Source organism: Eriocheir sinensis, chromosome 12 (genome assembly GCF_024679095.1).
Source record: "Eriocheir sinensis breed Jianghai 21 chromosome 12, ASM2467909v1, whole genome shotgun sequence".
Taxonomy (NCBI): domain Eukaryota; kingdom Metazoa; phylum Arthropoda; class Malacostraca; order Decapoda; family Varunidae; genus Eriocheir; species Eriocheir sinensis.
Genome location: NC_066520.1, coordinates 13844709 through 13865177, shown reverse-complemented (window position 1 = coordinate 13865177; position 20469 = coordinate 13844709). Strand labels below are relative to the sequence as shown.

Genomic DNA, 20469 nt, shown 5'->3' with positions numbered 1-20469 from the left:
AATACTATATATTGTTTTGCCACCAGTTGTTTTATTAAGAAATGAGAGAAATATCAAGGCATGGATGTGTAGAGTGGTACGTACAGTGATGAACTTGGCCTGGTGCACAAACCTCAGTATCTCCTGAAAGATCTATTTGAGTTACTTACATATTCAGGTCAAACAGCTCAGTGATGAGCTCAGGCTACACATCCTAATATTAATTATATCTTTCTCACCAGTGGCTGCATCATCCCCCAGTGATGCCCAGAGAAGCAAAGTGGCGACCATCCCCCAGGGGAGGCCCATCACACAGGAGCCAAACCCGGTGCAGGTTCTCAACTTTCACCCGGTCACGGGCCAGGCCAGGTCCTTCACCAGGAAAGGCAGCACACCTTCCATCAAACCCCAGACCTTCGAGGAACAGTACTGGATGCTGCCCGGGGCCATCTTCACCGACGTCTAGTCCACTGTTGGACACTAATTATTTTTTTTAAATACAAGTGTGGGAATGTATGTCTCAGTAACATCTGTAGTGCCACCATTGTCCATGATCAAAATGCACAGTTCTGTTGTCTCTAGCTCGTCTCCCCTGCTGGACAGCCCGACAAATTTATAGTGGTCAAAGTATTCAAATTTGGCCAAAAGTTCTTACACGAGTAATTTCTTTAGATATACTTTCAAATGAAATACAAAATGGTCCAGGGGTTCCCAAGCTTTTCCTAGCACGACCCCATTCAGCACTTTTAATTGTTCAGTGCGACCCCAAGTGTGTGTGTGTGTGTGTGTGTGTGTGTGTGTCGTATTACTAAATATATATTTCAATTAATGTTATTAATCAGCAATTTAAATAAAATATTTTCAAAAGAGTAATGCAACATCATCACTTCTCTTCCCATTGTGATACCTCCTTTGCTGCACAATATCATACCATTGCACCATCTTACCACACTAAAACGCCACATAAAATTGCGGTTCACAGGAACTTACCTGAGGGAGCGGGGGTGGAAGCACAAGTGAGCGCTCTCAGCCTTCTCCTGCACAGAGGTTGATTTGTTATGTGAATTTAATTTAATCAATTGTCAAAAACCATGGAAGTGAGGATTCTTTTTGCATATATACCAAAGTTTTACGGTTGCTGACGATAATGAGGATGTGAAATTTTTGGAATAAATTAGTAAATAGGGAGATAAAACAAAATTTTGATTACGCGAATTGCACGAGGATGTAAGAGCGGGGAGGGTAGTAAGGGAGTGAAGGAGAGGGGTGATTCAACGGTCAGTCGTGGCTCGTGTAAGGGTGCTTGAAGCAATTATTTGACTTGTTATTTTTTCTCAATGAAAGTACTATACAGCACTGAATTTGTCATGGTCCCGTAATCCCTGCTTGGATATTTCGTACCCCCAGGCCTTAATTGGGGGTACCTCAGTGACCCCACCGACCCCATGACCTCTTTATGACCCCACATAATGAGCATTCCGACCCCACTTGGGGTCCCGACCCCTGGTTTGGGAACCCCTTCTATATGCAAACACAATTGGAAGCTATACTGCTTTTGTATGGAACATTTTTTGGTTGCTGATTCCCATGTTTGTATGTCGAAATCCCTTACTTAGATGTTTTATATGCCCAGGCTTATGAAATACTAAATTTTGAAAGCAGTTTTCTGTCAAGCAGAAAAAATACAGGAGTTGACATTGTTTGCAGAAATAAGAGAACTATGTAATATGTACAAGTATACCACTATCAATATAACAATGTTGATACAGAAGATTAAGTGTTGCATCTGGTGAGGGTCAAGCGTAGCAAAGTCTCAGTAACCCCAATATTCACAACCATTCATTCCCTGACGGGCGGCCAGCACAGCCAAATGCTTAAAATTGCTCTTGATTCAGGGATGATCGTTCTTTCTTTTTTGTAGACACATTGTATTTTCTTTACAGTTTATTTTATTGGGTTAGTACTTCAGTTGCATCCCAGGCAGTACTCTCCCCAAATGGGCTTGTATCTCAAGTGACAATTCTTTGGGTATGGGTGGAACCTCACCTCACACCCACACACACCCAGGTGGCGGGACGCAACTCCTGATTGAAACCCAATACCGATTCATTGCTCAGTATACAGGGCCACAGATTAGAGGAGACTGGCCATCCATCTCTTCTCCACCCAAGAATTGAACCTGGAACCTCTCAGTTTTAAGGCAAGCATGTGTGCGTGTGTGATGGGGAGAGGAAGGTGAATTTAATTTCTTTTCTGTTTACATTCGTTTTAAAAATTTACTTTTTTACTTTACTATGTACTCAATAAACCATTACTACTTCTTTTCTAATGAATATGTACTTAATGGAAAGTCTTCAGTGTTAATCAGTATCCTACACCTTATTTCCTGCAAGCAAGGTATTATTGGCTGAAGTAAAAATGACATAAGATTAAGAAAAGTGGCTGCCATTAAAATAATCCCCATTACCCAGAACCATATACTTGACTGATACCTAGTGAGAAAAATGACTTCTTACCTGTAATTTATCGTGAAAGTATTGGCAAGATTACCAGTGAAATAAAGTTCCTCTTGAGGCTACCTTACTGGGTCTTGCCAACTTCGTCACACTCAGTGTAATACCTAAACCAAATTTTGCATCAAATCTTCTCTTTCAGTTGTTAATCAGTAAATGTTCCTGGGAATTTTTAGACATCCAATAATTAGACTTCTTTCTTTGCCAGGCTGATGGGAGGGTTGTCACACAAACATGTACTGGGCCACATGACATTTTCTCCTCTTCCCGGGACTTGGCCTTATGATTAAACCATCTAAAATGCATGACGGTTCACCTGTGGGATGAAAATTCACTCAAAAGACATTGCATTTTTTTATTATTGGCATAATAATATTAATACATCATTTACCAGGGATTAACTACAAAGCTGACATAAGAAGCCAAGCATTGTTATTATCATCTGCTAGTGTCTCATGATTCCCTGATAAGCATATAGAAGAAAAAGCATCTCCTTATGACTTCTATAAAAACATACTATAATACAAAAAATATGTACAAAAGAGAAGTAAAATGTACACGAGTAATTATATAGAATCTGCACTTAAACTGTTTACCAAAAAGAGTATAGTAGGGGGTATCCAGGTATTTATGCAATAGCTGGACAAATCGTCTTGTTCAGGTGTGGCGGGCAGGTGTGCCAGGAAGCTTCACCTGGCCAGCTGAGGCCCTGGCAGCAGCAGCAGCATCGGACCCACTTCAGCCTCACCTGTGATGACTGCCCACACCTGCAGCCACAGCCTGTGTTGTGTGAACATAACTTTCCTCATGCAGTGTAGTGACTACGCATGAAGCAAGACAATGCTCACACTCAAACATAATCCTCCGTTTCTTGGACCTAAGGTGAAATGGAATAGTTGATCTTGTGTACAGGTATGTATATTTACTATGAACAAGGTGACAAACTCATAATATAAAATGGCTATAAATGTTACAAGTTGCTGATACTGCTCCTTGAAGCAATGGTCATAGCACTGCTGTTAGGGAACACTGACTCATGAGAATAAGCAATATAAAAAGGACTCATTTAGCAATTCAAAACTACTAAGTAATGGTGGCTGATCAGTTCATAGATCAAATGTTTCAACAGCAAGTATTTTCTATTATGATGTAAAAGAATAACTGTACCTTGAATGCCTCCCAAAATCTGATGAAACTCCAAAATATGTCTGCAATCTAAGTCACATGACAACATACACTCCTGATACATTGTTATGTACTGATTTAATGCATGTCATTACTTATTGTCTGTGGACTGTTTTTAACTAGTAAATTGTACACCAATGAGCAAATATTTAGCTATAAGATTTACTAGAAATAAGTTGGTCATTGATTATTGTCACTTTCAAACCTAATATTTCCATGCTAACTTTACAGAATACAAATCACAGTAGGTTTCCTCCTGAAAAATGTCTGCTATCTCAGACAAGTCCTTTCTACCTGACTAATACCCAACTTGGCGTTTGACAATCGTCTGTGTTGCTTCTAAATATCCGTTACAATATACAGAGACGGACAATGAAAAGATGTAACCCCAAAGAGCATTATCAGCTTTTCTACACACAGGTAAGAGATATTACCCTTCAAATATTCTCACACTTCACAGAAGTGCACAATGAGTCCAGCCCTGCTATTCGCAAGCCAGCGGGTGCCTGAGCGCGTGAGGCCCAGGCAATGCAGTAAAAACACTATACAGGACTACCATAAAATCATAATAAAACTTTGTGACATTTGGTCAGACATCATCCATAATAAAAAAAAAAAAGAGGGGCAGAGAAAACGTTATGTGCCACTCTCCCTCTATCTCTCTCTCCCTCTTGCGCATGTGAGCGCACACTTTCTCTCTCTCTCTCTCATTCTCTCATAATTGGTTTAAAATACAATACCACTCATAAAATGCAGCATTAAGAAATTACTCAATGTAAGAAACAAAATGTGATGGTGATGATTCACTTCATTATTCTCCTACACACACACACACACACACACACACACACACACACACACACACACACACACACACACACTTCACTGCAGCTGTAATTAATATTAGCATTATACATGAGGTTTTGGGCAAATATTCTTTACACTGCATAAGGCATTTTTTCTAAAAGTAAAACGACAAATTGTGTTTGAATTATCATGTCATTAAATGCAAATTTAAAAATTTGATATTGAATACCCTAAACCAAACACCAGACTGAATAATTTTTGCATGTTATCAATGGAAATTTCAGAATGCAGCACAATGTACCTGGCTGACAATGGCACACCAGGGTTGTGTCCCCGCAGGATCACCAACAAGCACACATGTTATTCAGCTAAAGAATACAGTCCATTAAGTTTGGCTGTACAGTGGTGGAGGTGCACACTGGCATGGCTCACCTGCCTCCCAACACACCGTACCTGCTGCTTCTGGCATCAGACAAGCTTACAGGTGGACAAAGAAACACAAAAAGGGCATAAAAACAGGTGAAAGTAAACAATGTTATGTGAGAGCTTAATGCCAAACACTCGATAAATTTTGTGCAAAACCGACATTAATGGGTTACTGTCGTTACAATGGAAGAACACTGAGAGACAAGACAGACAATGGGTTCCACCTGCTGCCACACTGCACCCTCCACCTCCATCCTGCAAGTGCCGACTGTGAGAAATTAACATTTCTGAAAACAACAACACATTTCACTGCTGCATTAAGGCTCAAAAAAAAAAAAAAAAAATCAATAAATAAAAAAAAAAAAATCAATGGTACTATCCTTGAAGAGTCCATACCTTTAAAAGGAATAAAAATCAACCTAAGCTAAAAGGTTTCCATCCAGGGACAAATCCTTGCTATGAGGGAGTCATCATTATCTCTGCACACATCTGTAAGCTATAGATGGCCACTACTAGTAGTTATGAGGCAAGAGGACTGATACTACAGGTGATGATGTCTTCCTGAAAACAGTGATGGAGGGATCCTGTCATATTGAGCACTAGAGGGCGTTCCACCAGGAGAGTCTTGCTTTGGGATGGCTGAATGTACGTCAGTGAAGGGTGAGCATTCAGGTGCCACGATGCATAATACCTAAAATGCATAACTACCAAGCTGCTTCACTTTCAAAGGAGGATATAATTATAATTTTAATATTATGACAAACAACACATGGGCCCAGCAACACCTCTAGTCATTATCAGTCCATAATTTTCAACTTCACATTTCATATAAAAATGCATAACAGCCTGGCATTAGTGCTATCAACAGTAGTCCTAGGGAGCAGGAATGTTTAACAGTTATTGTAGAGTGACATCTCAATGTAGGACGTTGGCACGAATCCTTCTTGAAACTCAGCCACCCGCCTGACTCTCGTCCAGCCGTCTCCTTGGTCCAGTTCTATCACATTCAGCTCCTCTCCCTCTGTCATGCTCATGCTGCCCTCGCTGGTGCCTGTTGGGATGGAACAAAATGGTCTTGCAGTTCTGTGGTTCATGATTACCTGTGCAAAAACTGCATTTATGTATTCATTTTTTAAGGTGAATGTGTGTGATATGACTGAAGCCCAGACAATGACAGTATTGTGTTACCCAAAGTTGATCATATCCACATCTCATTGTCAGATCTCAAGGCTGCTATGATAAATGCTGCCCCTGATATCAGGACAAGTTATGACAGGAATATTACACTCACCATCAAAGACATAAAGGGCCCGACATGTGCCAATGATGGGCAGCGGTTCAGTGTCGTAGAATTCAGCGTTCTCGTCCTCCCCTGCGTCTGGCTGGTCGTAAGTGTCTGAGCCGGGCAGTGAGTTGTGGCTGAGGCCAATGCCGCTCTCCGGACTATGGGACGAGCTGGATTAGCAAGGAGAGAGTTAGTGCACACAGGTGAGGTTCACAGCCCACACCGAGGCTCCAGCTCATTCCAGTGAAGTCATAAGAGGGATCTGGTTCTCATGCATTACTAATGTACAACTAGGAATTATATCTCTTTTTTAGTAATTACTTTGCAAAGATTAGTCTTGCTTAAGTAAATACTAGTAAGCTTTGATTATCTTGATCATTTCTATCTAATGGATCTTTATGTGCTGTCTTCTAGGGGTTTCTTTGCTGTTTTTGTGAGGGAACTTATAATTTGGGCATTAGTCTTAAATTACTTGGAATATTTTACCTTACGATTTCATTGGAATGGCCAGGTTAGCCCCACAAGCAATACTGCTGCATATGAAAAATCCTGAGTTATTTGACACGGCTGTGACGAACACAGCCCACACTGACTCCCAAGGGAAGAGTTTAACATTGTATATATGCTGCTGCAGCATATCTCAGCTTTGGAAAGGCTGTTCACAATTGCTGCCACAGAGGGGATTCATTGTTTTGGCTAACAATGTACCTTGTTCAACAAGATGTGCTTTGCTACTGTTTCTCCATTACATCAATGTCACTGATATTCTTGGCAATGATATTTAAATAATTTGTCAACAGGTTTTGAGAGCTGAATTTCATTAAATAGAACACTGTGAGGCATATGACAAATGATCATCAGCCAGCCCACAAACTACTAATGTATATTTTTTGTTTACTGATGATTCATTTTAAGGCTAAACATATGATTTTACTGTGTCACTCCAGAACTCCAAAACTAATACACCAGAACACTCCATATGTGTGCATAACATTTTTCAATTCTGTCAGCTGGCTATTTTGTTTTGTTCAGGAAACTTGGCAAATGATGAGTGGAGAAACTCTTCCCTGTGAGAATCAATGTCATGCACAAACTTCTCCAAACAGGTCACAGGAGAGCTGACACTTGAACAGGATTAGTGGGGGGATCAAGGGACACATTCCACACTACTGAACGATGCTATTGAAAAGTGGCTGAGTTTGTGCTCTGACAAAGAAGAGTAAAACAAAACACTCTGAGGGATACTTCATTCTGTGAATCTCTCTTGAACTTAGGATGAAAAATGGATTTAGAGACAACTTAAAAAAATGCCTATAAATTAACATCCTGAAGCATTGCCAAACCTTCAAATCAATGACTATCCTGCTGATCCTAAAATAGTTCAAATTATCATCTTACACAGAAAAGAAAAAAAGTGTGTATGCGTGTGTAAGTGTGTGCATTTGTGTGTGTGTGTGTGAATGTGTGTGAGTGGGTATCATGTCTTTTGTCAATGATAAATGAACTAGACAGACTGAATGGTTACTAGATGTTTCCAAGCCAACATTATGTACACCAGAAAATCTATGTCAGGCCTACTATTAGTGTGGTACAAGAGGGGAGGATACTAGCTGCCGAAGGGGCCAGGGATGGAAAATGTTTATGGGAATGACGATGAATGAATGAGTGGGTGACAACAGAATGAAGTGGGAGTTTTGAAGATATTTTAGTGATAATCATTCAAGAAATTCAAGAAATGTACAATGAATAATTTCCACTACCTTGAATAAGAACCTCAAAACCATGAAAAGAAAAAAAAGGAATAATAATTTGGACAAGAAGTATTTCACTCAACCATACCAACATTCAAAGCTTTGGTCTCTCTTAAAAGCATTAATGATTATGCATCAAAATGACCACAGACTTAACAGAGCTTGGTAGATCTGATTTCTTCACACTTTATGTTTAATATATTATCACATGCTTGAAATTTGTGGGCCCCTTCAAGCTCCTGTAAGCCGTGGTTGACAAGATTACATGCAGGACAAAACTGAAGGCAAACTGGTTGTAAGGAGGAACATCATTCATTAGAACAAGACATGCTTCCCCTTGTCAGCCACAGGGAGCAATGCATCCCACAAGACACAGACACACACACCCCCCGGAGTTACCGCCAGGCATGAAGGACTAAATCTGATGGGAAGGAAAAAGTACCAAACACCGAATAATGAATTAGATCACCACATACCACAAAAAACAGCCACCAGGTGCTTGCTTACACCCCTTGTGATGAATCCCTCATTGAAGTTGCTCAAAATAAAAGGTTGTACTGTGATTAAAAAATATTCCCACCCTTCTGTTGCTCTTTTGACAAAACTCATGACTGTGGTTCCTCAATTTATGGATGACTTAAGGATTAAATCCACAATATGGATACCATGGTGGTTACAAAAGACAAGTATCAAAAAATAAATATCCCACATAAATGAGTCATATACACAATTTTCCTGCTGTCTTTATATATAGTGACAGAAACAAGTGTACTGAGGCATAAGCAAGCATCTGCCAACTGAGAAGATGAGTGCAAGACTGACCCCTGAGAGGGCAGGGGGTCAGGAGGGGCTGGCCTGCCACCCTCCCCACATGAGTTGGTGGTAGTGGAGGAGGTGGTGGTGGTTGAGGTGGTGGTGGCCAGACCAGAGATGGCTACACGATGGAGGGAGTTGGTGGCTGTGGTGGTGGTGGAGGTGGTGGTGGTGGTGGTGGTAGTGGTGTTGGAGGAGGAGGGTGGGTTGGTGCAGACGGAGGAATCAGAAGCTGACCGGGACAAGGACTCGTCGCTGAGGGAGGTACGGTGGGAGGTGACGGATGACCTGGGGGATGCGCCGCCATTGTGGTGCGAAGACACGACGTGGTGCCGGGCCAGCGAGGCGTTGGGGGTGGAGGGGCCGCCCGACGCAGCCCCGCCACTGCCCTGCCCCTCCCCATCCACCTCCTCCAGCATGTTCTGGTAGCGCTGCAGCTCACCGCGCAGCTTCTCAATTTTTTGGCACGAGTCATTCAGCTGCCCTATTATACTCATGGGGTCGCCCAGTGATGGGTTCCCCTCGTACACCTCCTTCATCTTCAGTAGTCCATCCCTTGATAAAAAATAAAATAAAAAGTCATTCATCACCATTTCTTAGACAAGCAGGGCGAATGATTAAAAGGGTCAAAAATATATATATTCACAATGCAATACACTTTCAATTAAATATAAATATGCCACTTAGACACTGTTGCTCTGGGCTGCCACATGACTGCTGTACCCGAAGCACCTTTCCCATCCCTAAGTCTGTTACCCAGACAGTTCACAGCCAGCCTTGCCCCACACCAGGCTCCACTGCCCCATGTCCTCTGCTAATATGCAATCTGTGAGGTCTGGCTATGCACTGGATTAAGCTAATGATCCCCATGACCTCTGAAACTAGTAAAACACCAGGAGGCCACTCTGGTTGAGGCAATGGTCAAGAGATAAGGCTTCACATGGTATATTGCTTCCCTGCCCTTCCCTTCACCTCACCAACACCAATACAGAGCCATGCTAACTGCCACAAGTATCAAAATCTGTCCATTTCATTATTTTGTGCAAGCATTTTGTGAGCCACTGTTGCAAATGTGAGGTCCTTGCTGATTTAGATGCATTAGGTATCAGCAGTGAGATGTTAAACCAGCCAGGTAAATTCATAATTCTGGCGTGCAAGAATCCCCAAAGGTGTTAGCTGACTGGGATAGAAATGTAATATAGGTGATCATGAGACCATCAGAAACATAACTGTCCTTTTTTCATGATTACGTACACTGACTTCAACTAATCAAGCTCAGAATCTCTTCCAATACATCCACACATCCCAGTGGCCTCCCCAGAACACCAGAACCCGTGCTGGCCCCTCTGAAGGCACCCACACCCCCCAGCCCCGCCGTACCTGGCAGCTGTTTCCTGGTGAAGTTTGTTCGTGACGTCGTCAATCCGTTGCTGGATCCTCTTCTTCCGCTGGTTGGGTGGCAGGTCGCTGAAGTCTTCCTTCTCAGAGAATGAAAAGTTGTTCTGCCAAAAACAAAATAAGAGTTAATATTCTCTCAAGAGTTATCTGATCTTGACAAATTTCCCCACCAGCTGGCAGGTGAAATTTAGATGCTGCAATGTGTCATGTAAAACCATGACTTCATTTAGTAAATTTACTGTCTAACAGTTCACTGATATTTTAAAGATCATCATTGTTTTTACAAAAAAATATATTAATATTATTTCATTAGTTTTTTTTGCCTCCAATCATTTTGTGGATTTGTCAACAACAGCAATATATTCCTCACTAAGCATTCAAGACAAAATCTTGTCAATATTCTACATGACGAAGCTATCATTCTGTTACTATCTAATAATGTCTTACGCTAAACCACTAGGGGGCACACAGAGGGTTACAGTCACAAGTGGATTCTTGTGGGTCCACAAATATCACTACTATGGCATTCTCATTCCACATCTAAGAGGGTCACAGTGATGGTGAGGGTCATGCAACACACTGATTCTTTCCAGACGATGGATTAGTGATCAAGAAGTGTGACAGACATGAACATTTGTGACACTGACAGACTGGCACAACTCTTTTGATGAATACCTCACCAAAATGACATTTTTCCTATGTTACAGGTTAATAATGAAAACTTTTAGTGGGAGGGGGACAGCAACAATTTGAGTCAGCAGTGTTCATTAAGCTGACTTGGCACGGTGTTGTTAGTGGTGACTCGTATCTCCAGGAGTCACGGTGGATGTTAAGAAAGAATGACGGGCCATGACACTGAGAGGGTGAGGACACAGGATTCTGGACTACTTAAGCAACTACATGATTTCTTTGTGCCTAATGTCATTGATAATATCCTGAAAAGATCCAAATAACAAGCCTAAAGATACTTTTGAAAAATAATTCATTAGGTAAATAATAACATAACTTTGCTGTTGCCTTCTTACAGCCACAACAAAAAGTCTTACAACACACACTGTCATCCATTTTCTGTGATATTTATATATTTATAGGAAATTAAAATTATTTGACTTGTATTTTGTGATATACCAAATACTTGATGGTCAGTCCCTTTCTTTTTATCCTCAGACAATCACATGGTCTGCATGGTTCACAGCCTTTGTGGTACGATAATGGTTGTCCCCACATGCTGGCCAATGTTGGTCATCTTACATTATTTTCACTTGTTTTCATACACTAAAATTAGCTTTCACTGCTCCACATGATTTTTGCCCACCACTCTGCTGTCCAGTGTTAGTATTTGTGGGCCAAAGTAAGACAAAGTTTCCACATTTCTGCGTAAGAAGGGCTTCTTAACAGTGCAGCAACAAGACATGCCGAGCTCCTTTCAAAGGCAATGATGAATGGCATGCTGAAATTTTTCCCGAGATATAAGGATGATTTCTTTGAAGTCTGCTGCTGGTATGTTGAGTGTTGAGTGCAGCCCTTCCCATAAGAACATTTATAGCCTTAGATGCCTTCCATGGGCATCCAGGTGGTGTTTTGCAAAAATAAGTTGAGTTTAAGGGACGGCTGCTTTGATCCAGGGCATGGTGGCTCCAATACAGCCAGTGCATAAGGCAATATCCCTGATAGGCACTTTTGCCTCAGGTGATGAGGATTTTGGCCTCCCATCAGAAGTTTTTACCAGGCATCTTGAAAATGCTCTACAAAAACTAGAGGACATGCAGAGAAAACATTCAAATATGGCAGGTTGAACAAAGGAGGCATTGCATATGCTTCGGCCTCCATCAGCAGCTGGAACAAAACGTTGGCTGCCTCAGTGAATGCTCATGGTAGCTGTGTGGCCAGATATCAGAAGATGAAATTAAACAATTCTAGGGATGGACAACACTGGTATTCTTACACTGCTTTGGCCCTCATAGAGAGGTGTGAATGTTGCAAGACCTTTTGAGGTGACTGTCGACACCATATAATTAATTGTTGTTTTCCAAGCTTAAACAAATTTACAAAAATAAAAAATTTATCTTTAGCAATACTTGACCACATTTCTAAACTACATTACATTATGATTCAATTACATAAGGAATAACAGTTACACTTTATGTAAACACAGAACAGAGTATATAAAAAGTAAACATGAATAAGGCTGACTGCAAAGCAAGATGTTCAAGCTGGTACACTGAGAGTTAGCAAGAATCTGAAGCTGCTCTTTGAAAGTGTGAAAGCCTCATGACTGGAAATAGTTGCCACGCATTTCTGGGACCACCAGCTTCAATCACTGTCCAGTACTCCTGGGAAAACATCCTAATGTATTTGCAAACACAATTTAGCTTGTGATGTCTGCCTTTAATTACTGCTAACTCTAGATCAATTATTAGTAACCTTCAAATTCATCTGCAAAATTATAAATAAAAACATATTTTGGTCTAAGAATCATAGGGTGGTAATAATCTTAAAAATTCATCTTACCTACTTTCACCACTAAAGGACGCACTCTTAGGGCAATGTGTAGCCATGTTAAGCATAGAATAATTGGGGCCCTGTTCAAGTGCCCATCCAGCACCACATTAAGAACAATGCCAATAAAAAAAAAAGATTCAGCATTCATAATATTCCCAAAGACCACAAAGTGATTATAATATGGAATGAAGTTTTCATATTGATAAAAAAAATTGAAAGGGACGGAGAAACTTTTTTCTTCATCATCATAATTGCCTTCAAATGAATTCCTTCTTTTTCATCACGTCTGTTCAACCACAAGCCACTTACAGACGTCACACCAACAATTCAGAAACAAAATCTTATACTCAAGTTGTCTGCCCACTCATTCACTAACACACTCACTCATCGCCTTTCTCTTCATTATAGTCCCCCCAAAATCTTTCACTCTTACTTTCTATATAATCATCAACTAATGTATTTCCATCAATTTAAGTGAAAAGCAATGGGACAAACTTGTAATTTATGGATACAATTTAATCTTTTAACTCCAACCCACAAATTGCTGGAACTATAAATAAAATTAACGTGTTAAGTTCCCTTTTCCACATCAGGGTTCAAATATCTTCCTCTAATACTATCTAAGACTCTCCTCACTAAAGCCATCATCAGTTATCACAACAACTAAAGTAACACGGCCATTATGCAAGAGTACCAATGACGATTCAGCTCCTAAAAACATTAAAAAAAATGTCAGAAAGAAAATGCCTTTGGTTACAATGCAAATTAGTGAAGCTTCAGCTGAACACAGACTCAAACAAAACTCTGAGAAAAGTCAAGCAGTGTCAGCTGGAGGCAAGCTAAGCACTCAGGCATGTGTGCCTGTGAGAGCGGCACATCCTCATACTTACACACCAGGGATGCCACGGCCGCCACCAGCAAGTGAGACCAACCATTGTGCCAAGGCAACCCAGGCAACCACCCCAACCAAGAGCACACACAGAAGAGAACAAAGGTTAATATTAACACTAAGACAGTGGGCAAGTGAAGGCCTAGCTTGTCTGTCTGTTTGGTGGGCTGTTCTGGGGGTGTGGAAGTGAGGGATCAGTTCTAAGGGTCTCTTCTCCCTGTTTGAGCTACACTTCTGCCCTCACCCTTAACCTGACACCCTTGACTACTGCAGCAGGACTGATGTTCTATGACTAATGATCCTGCACTTTTCATGGCCACAAAATACCAGTTAACCTTTGACAGCCAGGTAAGTGATGTAGTAAAATCTGCTTTTTTTCTGGTAGTTTCATAGTATTACATTGTGACATTTCAAATATGTCCTGCTTCTTTTTCCAGACAAACTCCTAAAATGATTTTCTTTTTTTTATCTTTATGAAATTCCCAAGATAATGTTTCTTTTTACTGGCTAAATCAAAAATCTCTTCAATGATGCAAACCCTAGATACAAAAAGTTCATTTAGTGTTTTATATTGAGGGGAGCAGCACAAGTGAGGACTCTCCCTCTTGCAAGAACACATTACTACTTTCAAATTGGCAGTTCACATCACGTGCAATTGAATCCAAAATAAAAAGCATGTGAAAGTTATTATTCTAAAAGCAGAAACATAACATTATTATTTGTTTATCATATTTATTTGTATTTATAATTCACATCATATAAACAGAAAAGTTCTGGTGATAGACTTTTCTTAATGATCTTATTATGGGGTTCATCTTCCTGGTGGACAGTGTGAGGCAGGGCCTGAGCGTGCGGGACCAATGTCAGAACCTGGGGCTTGGGGTGGTCCCTTTGCAACACTGAAAGGTTTGGTGCCTCATGTTTTTAGGACACCCAGTCAACAGGCCAAAGGGAAACATTTTTTGCTTTGTCCCATGCTAATGTTCTCTCCTTTTTAACAACTGGTGTGGAGGTGTTGGGTGGGATGAAGCAACACGTATGGCGGGGCTACACGTTCACCGATGCTTCCCCAAACGTGTCAAGGGGAGTGTGGTGGGCAGGGGGCAGGGGGGATGTGGGCAAGGGGCATAGAACAAATTGCTTTTTGTTATTTATTGGATTACCGTTATTTCTTGCAGCGGATAAGAATGGAGTCGACTGATGGGAAGAAGAGGCAAGGAGTCAAATTATTAATACATCTGGGACAACATTCGCAAGCTGATAATAAAAACAAGTCACTGGGCGTGATCACAAAGCACGCACACACACACGCACACACCTACCCAAAAATATCTCACCACCAAACTACATGATGCAGTGACTTATGAGAAAAGCACCATGACATAACCATGCAAAATAAATAAAATAGTCAAATAATAATAGACGTAATAAATCATAATAAATAAGCATTATGAGTGTCCACAACCAATCCTGTGTTTAATCTTAAGTATCTATGGAAACCAAGCTATTTGACTGAGTGTGAACGGATGTAATACCAGAATCTTGTGGAGCTTAAATAGGCTATATATGGCCTCGATCTGCAAGAGAGCAGACTCAAATCAACATTCTGCGGAGACACAAGGCTTCTGATTCTGTTCTGAGGATGCTCTACATGTATACAGCACAACACCACGGGTCTCGTCAACATACACTACTGGTACCAAGGAAGGGAGAGCCAATCATCCCGGAGGTGTTCTCAAGCTATGTTGTAAGAGACTATTACTGGTGCGTGAGTCATCAGTGTAGCAGTACCTTTTTGGCGGTAAAGTTATGGTGTATCAAGAAGCCACAGGAAGTATACTTGGTGAGGAGGAGCCGAGTCAGTGTGAGAGAGAGAGGTGAGGGAAGGCAAGGAGTCAGTTGTATGGTAACGGCAATGTTAAATGTTACCAAGGAAAACATAAAATTGTATGGTTATTGTTGTGGAGAATATAATGCTCAACAACATTCTCTATATAACATAATTCAGTAATAGTTATGTTATGAGACTAACTAATTGCACTGCATATTTTTTTGCTTGTTAAGTTAATGAAATTTTGTGCATTTTGCTAATGAGAAAAAATGTTCCTATTCAAATGCTCAGAAGTAAAGCAAAATAAAGACCTTCAAATTAACCTGTATTAAAAATTATATCCATTGTACTTGGCAAAAAATCAGTAATACAATAGAATTATACTATTTATGTGCAATAAGTAATATGAAAGACTAAAACTGTGAGGTAGAGAAATGCTGCCCCTTGGAGGAATGAGACCTCTTGAATCCATGACCATTATAACTAGCTACTGTAAACAAGAAGAGATGTCTGAATAAGTCACACTAGAGATGAGAAAGCTGCAACAGGTGGCACATGCTGATACCTCTTCCCGAATGTCACAAGAGTATGGCTTAGGTACACACGTCAGTAACCAGTAATATCAGCAGAGGAGCGGTGAAGGTACGGCTAAACCCACACACAAATTTATAGAGATGTAGAGACTTCCTCGGCTCAGAACGACAAGAATATGCAACATTCAAAACAACACAAGAAAATATTTATGACATTGTATCTCATTATACCTGCTTTAGTTCAAGACTCTCACTACAAATTCAGTTAGAGGAAAGACAATGTGACAAAGTTAGTACAGAGAGTTAAAAGTTTACCTTCAAGAATTATGTTTAGTATCTAAGATCATAGATTGAGTACATGTAAGGAAATAACTGTGTGTGTGTATGTGTGTGTGTGTGTGTACGTGTGAGTGTGAGTGAGTCAGGAGTAATATGAAACAAACTAACAAGGCAAAAGAAGAAGTCAGTGTGTAATGTTAGGAGCCATTAGTGACAAATTCCTTCCTTGCTGTCACCATCCGGACGACTTACCTTGTTCGAGGCAAAGATCCCAAAGATGCCGCCACGTTTCCTGCCCTTGGAAGCGGATATGGTGCCCTTGATGGTGTCCTGCCGCAGCGGGGGGTGGGAGGTGGGCGTGGAGTCACCGTTTTGTCTGGGAGTGCTGAGGTCGTCGAAGGGAATGTCCCCGGGAGGAGTGAAGCCTGATTTGTACCTCTCTATGACGACCTGTGAGTCCTGTTGGGGTGAAGGGGGATGGAATTAATGTCTTTTTTTGTATACCTCTTGATTAATTTAAAAACAAGCTCGACCACCACTTCCTTCAACCTCATATTCACTAAAATAGATATGCAAAGTCTTGGTGGCATTTGATTTAAAACAACTTCACTTAGGTTCAAGGACATGACCACTTAGGCTGGACCATAGGGTCTGTGTGGTCTGAATATCTAAGTAAATCTATGTAAATCTCTTTCTCTCCTTTGATGAGGGAGCACACATAATAGTATTTGAGGAGGCAGAGGTTAAAGCAATTCCTACGCAACATCTTACATACTAATAACATGGCCATGGGACAGAGATCAACACAAAAAGAGGAGGGTAGGGGGAGTAAAAGGATTTTTTTTCTTTTCTTTTTTTTACATCAAAGGATGCAGCTCAAGGGCAACAAAAAGAGTACAAAAAAAAAGTCCACTACTGGCCACTCCCACAAAAGAAAAAAGTAAAGAGTAGCCAAAAGAGAGGTCAATTTTGGGTGGAGAGGTGTCTTGATAGATTAACACAAAGAAAACAGGGTAGGGGATTGCATAAGGATATAGATTAACACAAAGAGAAGAGGGTAGAAGGCCACATATTCACAGCACAATACTCTATGGCTAATCTGAATCTTCCTCATCCTACACTACCACAAGTTCCTCATTAGACACCATTACAATGCATCAAACAACCAGTTCCTATGCCGTGGAGGAAAACACACACAACGCCTCGGACCACAGTAACGCCCGGTGCTGAGGCTATAAATTTTGGAGTCCTAATCATTAGTTATCAGTTGTAAACCAGTTCCTTGGACAAAGCACGGCTGGCACATGATTGAAAACTGAAGGTAACAGTTGTCCGTCTTGAGAAAAACTGCCGGGGAAAAACGCAGGATGGTTCTGCCCAAATCCCATCAGCTGGTAACAAGGGTTTATGATGCAATAAGTCAAAGAGAAATGGTGCTTAATGATTGATTGTTTTCTAATAATTCAATATCATAGCCAGCAGGAGTGACTGTTATGCCATAATGTACCCCAAAAAATAAGCCCATTGGGAGGTGGGCGCCAATCTGTCCTTCATGACACCACCACAGAAAATTAGTCAAACTTTCTTAAAAAATGTGAACAAAAAACATCCAAACAGTGTAACATAGACGGCTGCCACACCAACCCAACACACCTTAGGCAACCCTGATGGCTAAAATATTAAGAAAAAACAAGAATTCAATAAATATACCATCTCAACACAATCGAAACTCCTTAACAGGGGCTGAATACAGGAAGGAAAACGAAAATGTAAAGCAAAATAGCCTCTTTTATCACTAGCAATGAAAAGTATAAGCCTAAGAAGTCAACAGGATAGCACACAGTCAGTCACCCAAAAGTTTCAGTCAAATCACCTCAAATCTACAGTAACTTACAAAATCTGACTTACCATTTTTTCGTCTATCGAGTCTGCCGCCGTGACTATCCCGTCGAGGCATTTGTTGATGATGGGGAAGACAGCGCGCTCGATCTCGACGCTTTGCTTGAGGAGGTTCTTGAAGTTGTTGATCCGCTTCTCGTCCAGGTCCTGAAGGCCTTGGAAGATCCCTGGCATGACGGTGTTGTAGTGGTCCCCCTGTGGTGAGGCGTGGAGGGGTCAGGCACACACACACACACAAAAAAAAAAAATATATATATATATATAAATAAATGAATAAATAAATAAATAAATAAATAAAAAATAAATAAATAAATAAAAATAAATAAAATAAAACACAACATAACACACTGGAACACAATACAACATACCCATCTTTTCGTATCTAAACCACACCAAACAGCACCCCCTTCCATCTACATACACACACTCACACATCCCTCCCTCTCTTCACCCCCCATCCCCCCTACACAAGTCCAGCACGTGACCAGACCATAGTGAATGAAAACACAACATAACCCAACCCAACCCAACCTAACCCAACCTAACCCAACATAACCCATCCCATCCCAACCCAACCTAACCTAACTCAACCCAACCCAACCCAAGACCCCTCGCACACCCACCTGGAGTTGGTTGGTCTTCTGCAGCTGGTTCGCGTACTCGTTCTTGCTGTCCTCACATTGCTGGCTCTTGATGCTGGCGTTCATCCGCTGCTTCTCCACCTCCGCGCGGGACAGGTGGAGGTCAGCGTCCGCCTTCAGGTAGTTGTCCTGCGCCTGGTGCGTGGGAGGGAAGGAAACGGTGAGGGCGGCGTGAAGGAGGGAGAGGGAGGAGAGGAATGGCTGGGGAACGAAGCAGTGCGAGGGAAAGGAAGGGAGGGGGAATGATTGGGGGACGAAGCGGCGGGAGGGAGGGAGGGGGAGGGGAGGAATGGCTAGGGAACGAAGCGGCGTGAGGGACGGAGAGGGAGGGGAGGAATGATTGGGAAACGAAGCGGCGGGAGGGAAGGGAAGGAAAGGGAGGATATAATTGACTAGGGAACTATCTTGTAGGGGAGGGGGGGAGGGGGGGTAGAGGGGAGTGAGTGTGTGTGTGTGAGTGGGTGTCTGGAGGGTTTAGCTAAATTTACATGAAGATGTCATATGTGTGTAAGTACAGTTAAATAAGGTCTACGTGATCGTTCTCTCTCTCTCTCTCTCTCTCTCTCTCTCTCTCTCTCTCTCTCTCTCTCTCTCTCTCTCTCTCTCTCTCTCTCTCTCTCTCTCTCTCTCTCTCTCTCTCTCTCTCTCCACGCATACACAAAAAATGAGAATAAAAAAAAAATAACATAAATATTCATATACGTATTTTATTTATTATAATATGTGGAGGAGGAGGAGGAGGAGAAGGAGGAGGAGGGTAAGGAGGGAGAGGAGGAAAAGAGGGGGAGGGAAGAGCAGGGTGAAGGATGAGTTATGCGATATTGTGTTTGGGTTGGGACAGTGTTGTGTGTGTGTGTGTGTGTGTGTGTGTGTGTGTGTGTGTGTGTGTGTGTGTGTGTGTGTGTGTGATTATATATGTGGGTTCTTAATGAAGTTACTTAAAAAAATAAACGAGTGTAATAGAGGAGTGTTAGCTAATTCATAAAACAAAATACTCTCTATCCTACTAAATTAACAACTGTGCGTGTATATGTGTGTGAGAGTATGAATCAAAGTTTAAGACAACCCCCAACATCTATCTCTTGCTAACATCCCTCTACAACATCATCCATCTCCCTTTCTACCTCCGTCACTACTACAAAATCTCTCTCTTTTTAACCTCCTTCACTACAAGCTTTCTTTAAATCCCCAACACTCAACACAGACGTAGCACACACACACACACACACACACACACACACACACACACACACACACACACACACACACTTTTTGCCTACAGACTTGCTCAACAGGTGAACAGGACTCCACCACCACCACCACCAGCCACACGCCACACCAACTCACCTTCTCGGCCTCTCTGAACGCCTTTTCGTAGTTCTTCTTTGCCTTCTCCAGCTGCTGCAGGGAGTGGTTGAGCTGCTGCTGTACGCGTCCGCCGTCCGCGAGGTGCTGAAACAGATCGCTTGCATCACGTTGAGGCGGAGGAAGGGAACAGAAAGAAACGCGGAACATTGTAATCGAACCAGTTTTTGCATGACGAGCATACAGCCCCGCGCCGCCGCCCTCACACCTGCAAACGCTCGGAGAATGGGAGGTGGACAGGAGGGAAGGAGGGCCCGGCGTGTGTGTGTGTGTGTGTGTCTGTGTGTGTGTGTGTCTGTGTGTGTGTGTATCCTGGACAGTGACCACAGAAATGTCAGTTATGTGAAAATGGACAACCAAACGCCCATAATTT

At 41.7% G+C, this 20469-nt stretch overlaps 1 protein-coding gene across 8 annotated transcripts in view; it reads right to left on the bottom strand.

Annotated features, from left to right (window-relative positions):
* Window positions 1-2833: 2833 nt before the first annotated feature.
* Window positions 2834-20469, bottom strand: part of LOC126997444 (formin-binding protein 1 homolog) — a 162407-nt gene continuing 144771 nt past the window's right edge. For 2 of the 8 annotated variants that reach the window (XM_050858538.1, XM_050858535.1), the window contains 8 exons: window positions 20079-20183; window positions 18714-18866; window positions 18100-18285; window positions 16444-16650; window positions 10140-10261; window positions 8769-9314; window positions 6202-6365; window positions 2834-5961 (listed from right to left, as the gene is read on the bottom strand). In XM_050858538.1, the coding sequence (XP_050714495.1) occupies window positions 5801-5961; window positions 6202-6365; window positions 8769-9314; window positions 10140-10261; window positions 16444-16650; window positions 18100-18285; window positions 18714-18866; window positions 20079-20183 (1644 nt within the window). In that variant the 3' untranslated portion in view covers window positions 2834-5800. The remainder of the gene's footprint in view (window positions 5962-6201; window positions 6366-8768; window positions 9315-10139; window positions 10262-16443; window positions 16651-18099; window positions 18286-18713; window positions 18867-20078; window positions 20184-20469) is intronic. The other 6 variants (XM_050858536.1, XM_050858539.1, XM_050858540.1 and 3 more) reach the window with 6 other exon arrangements.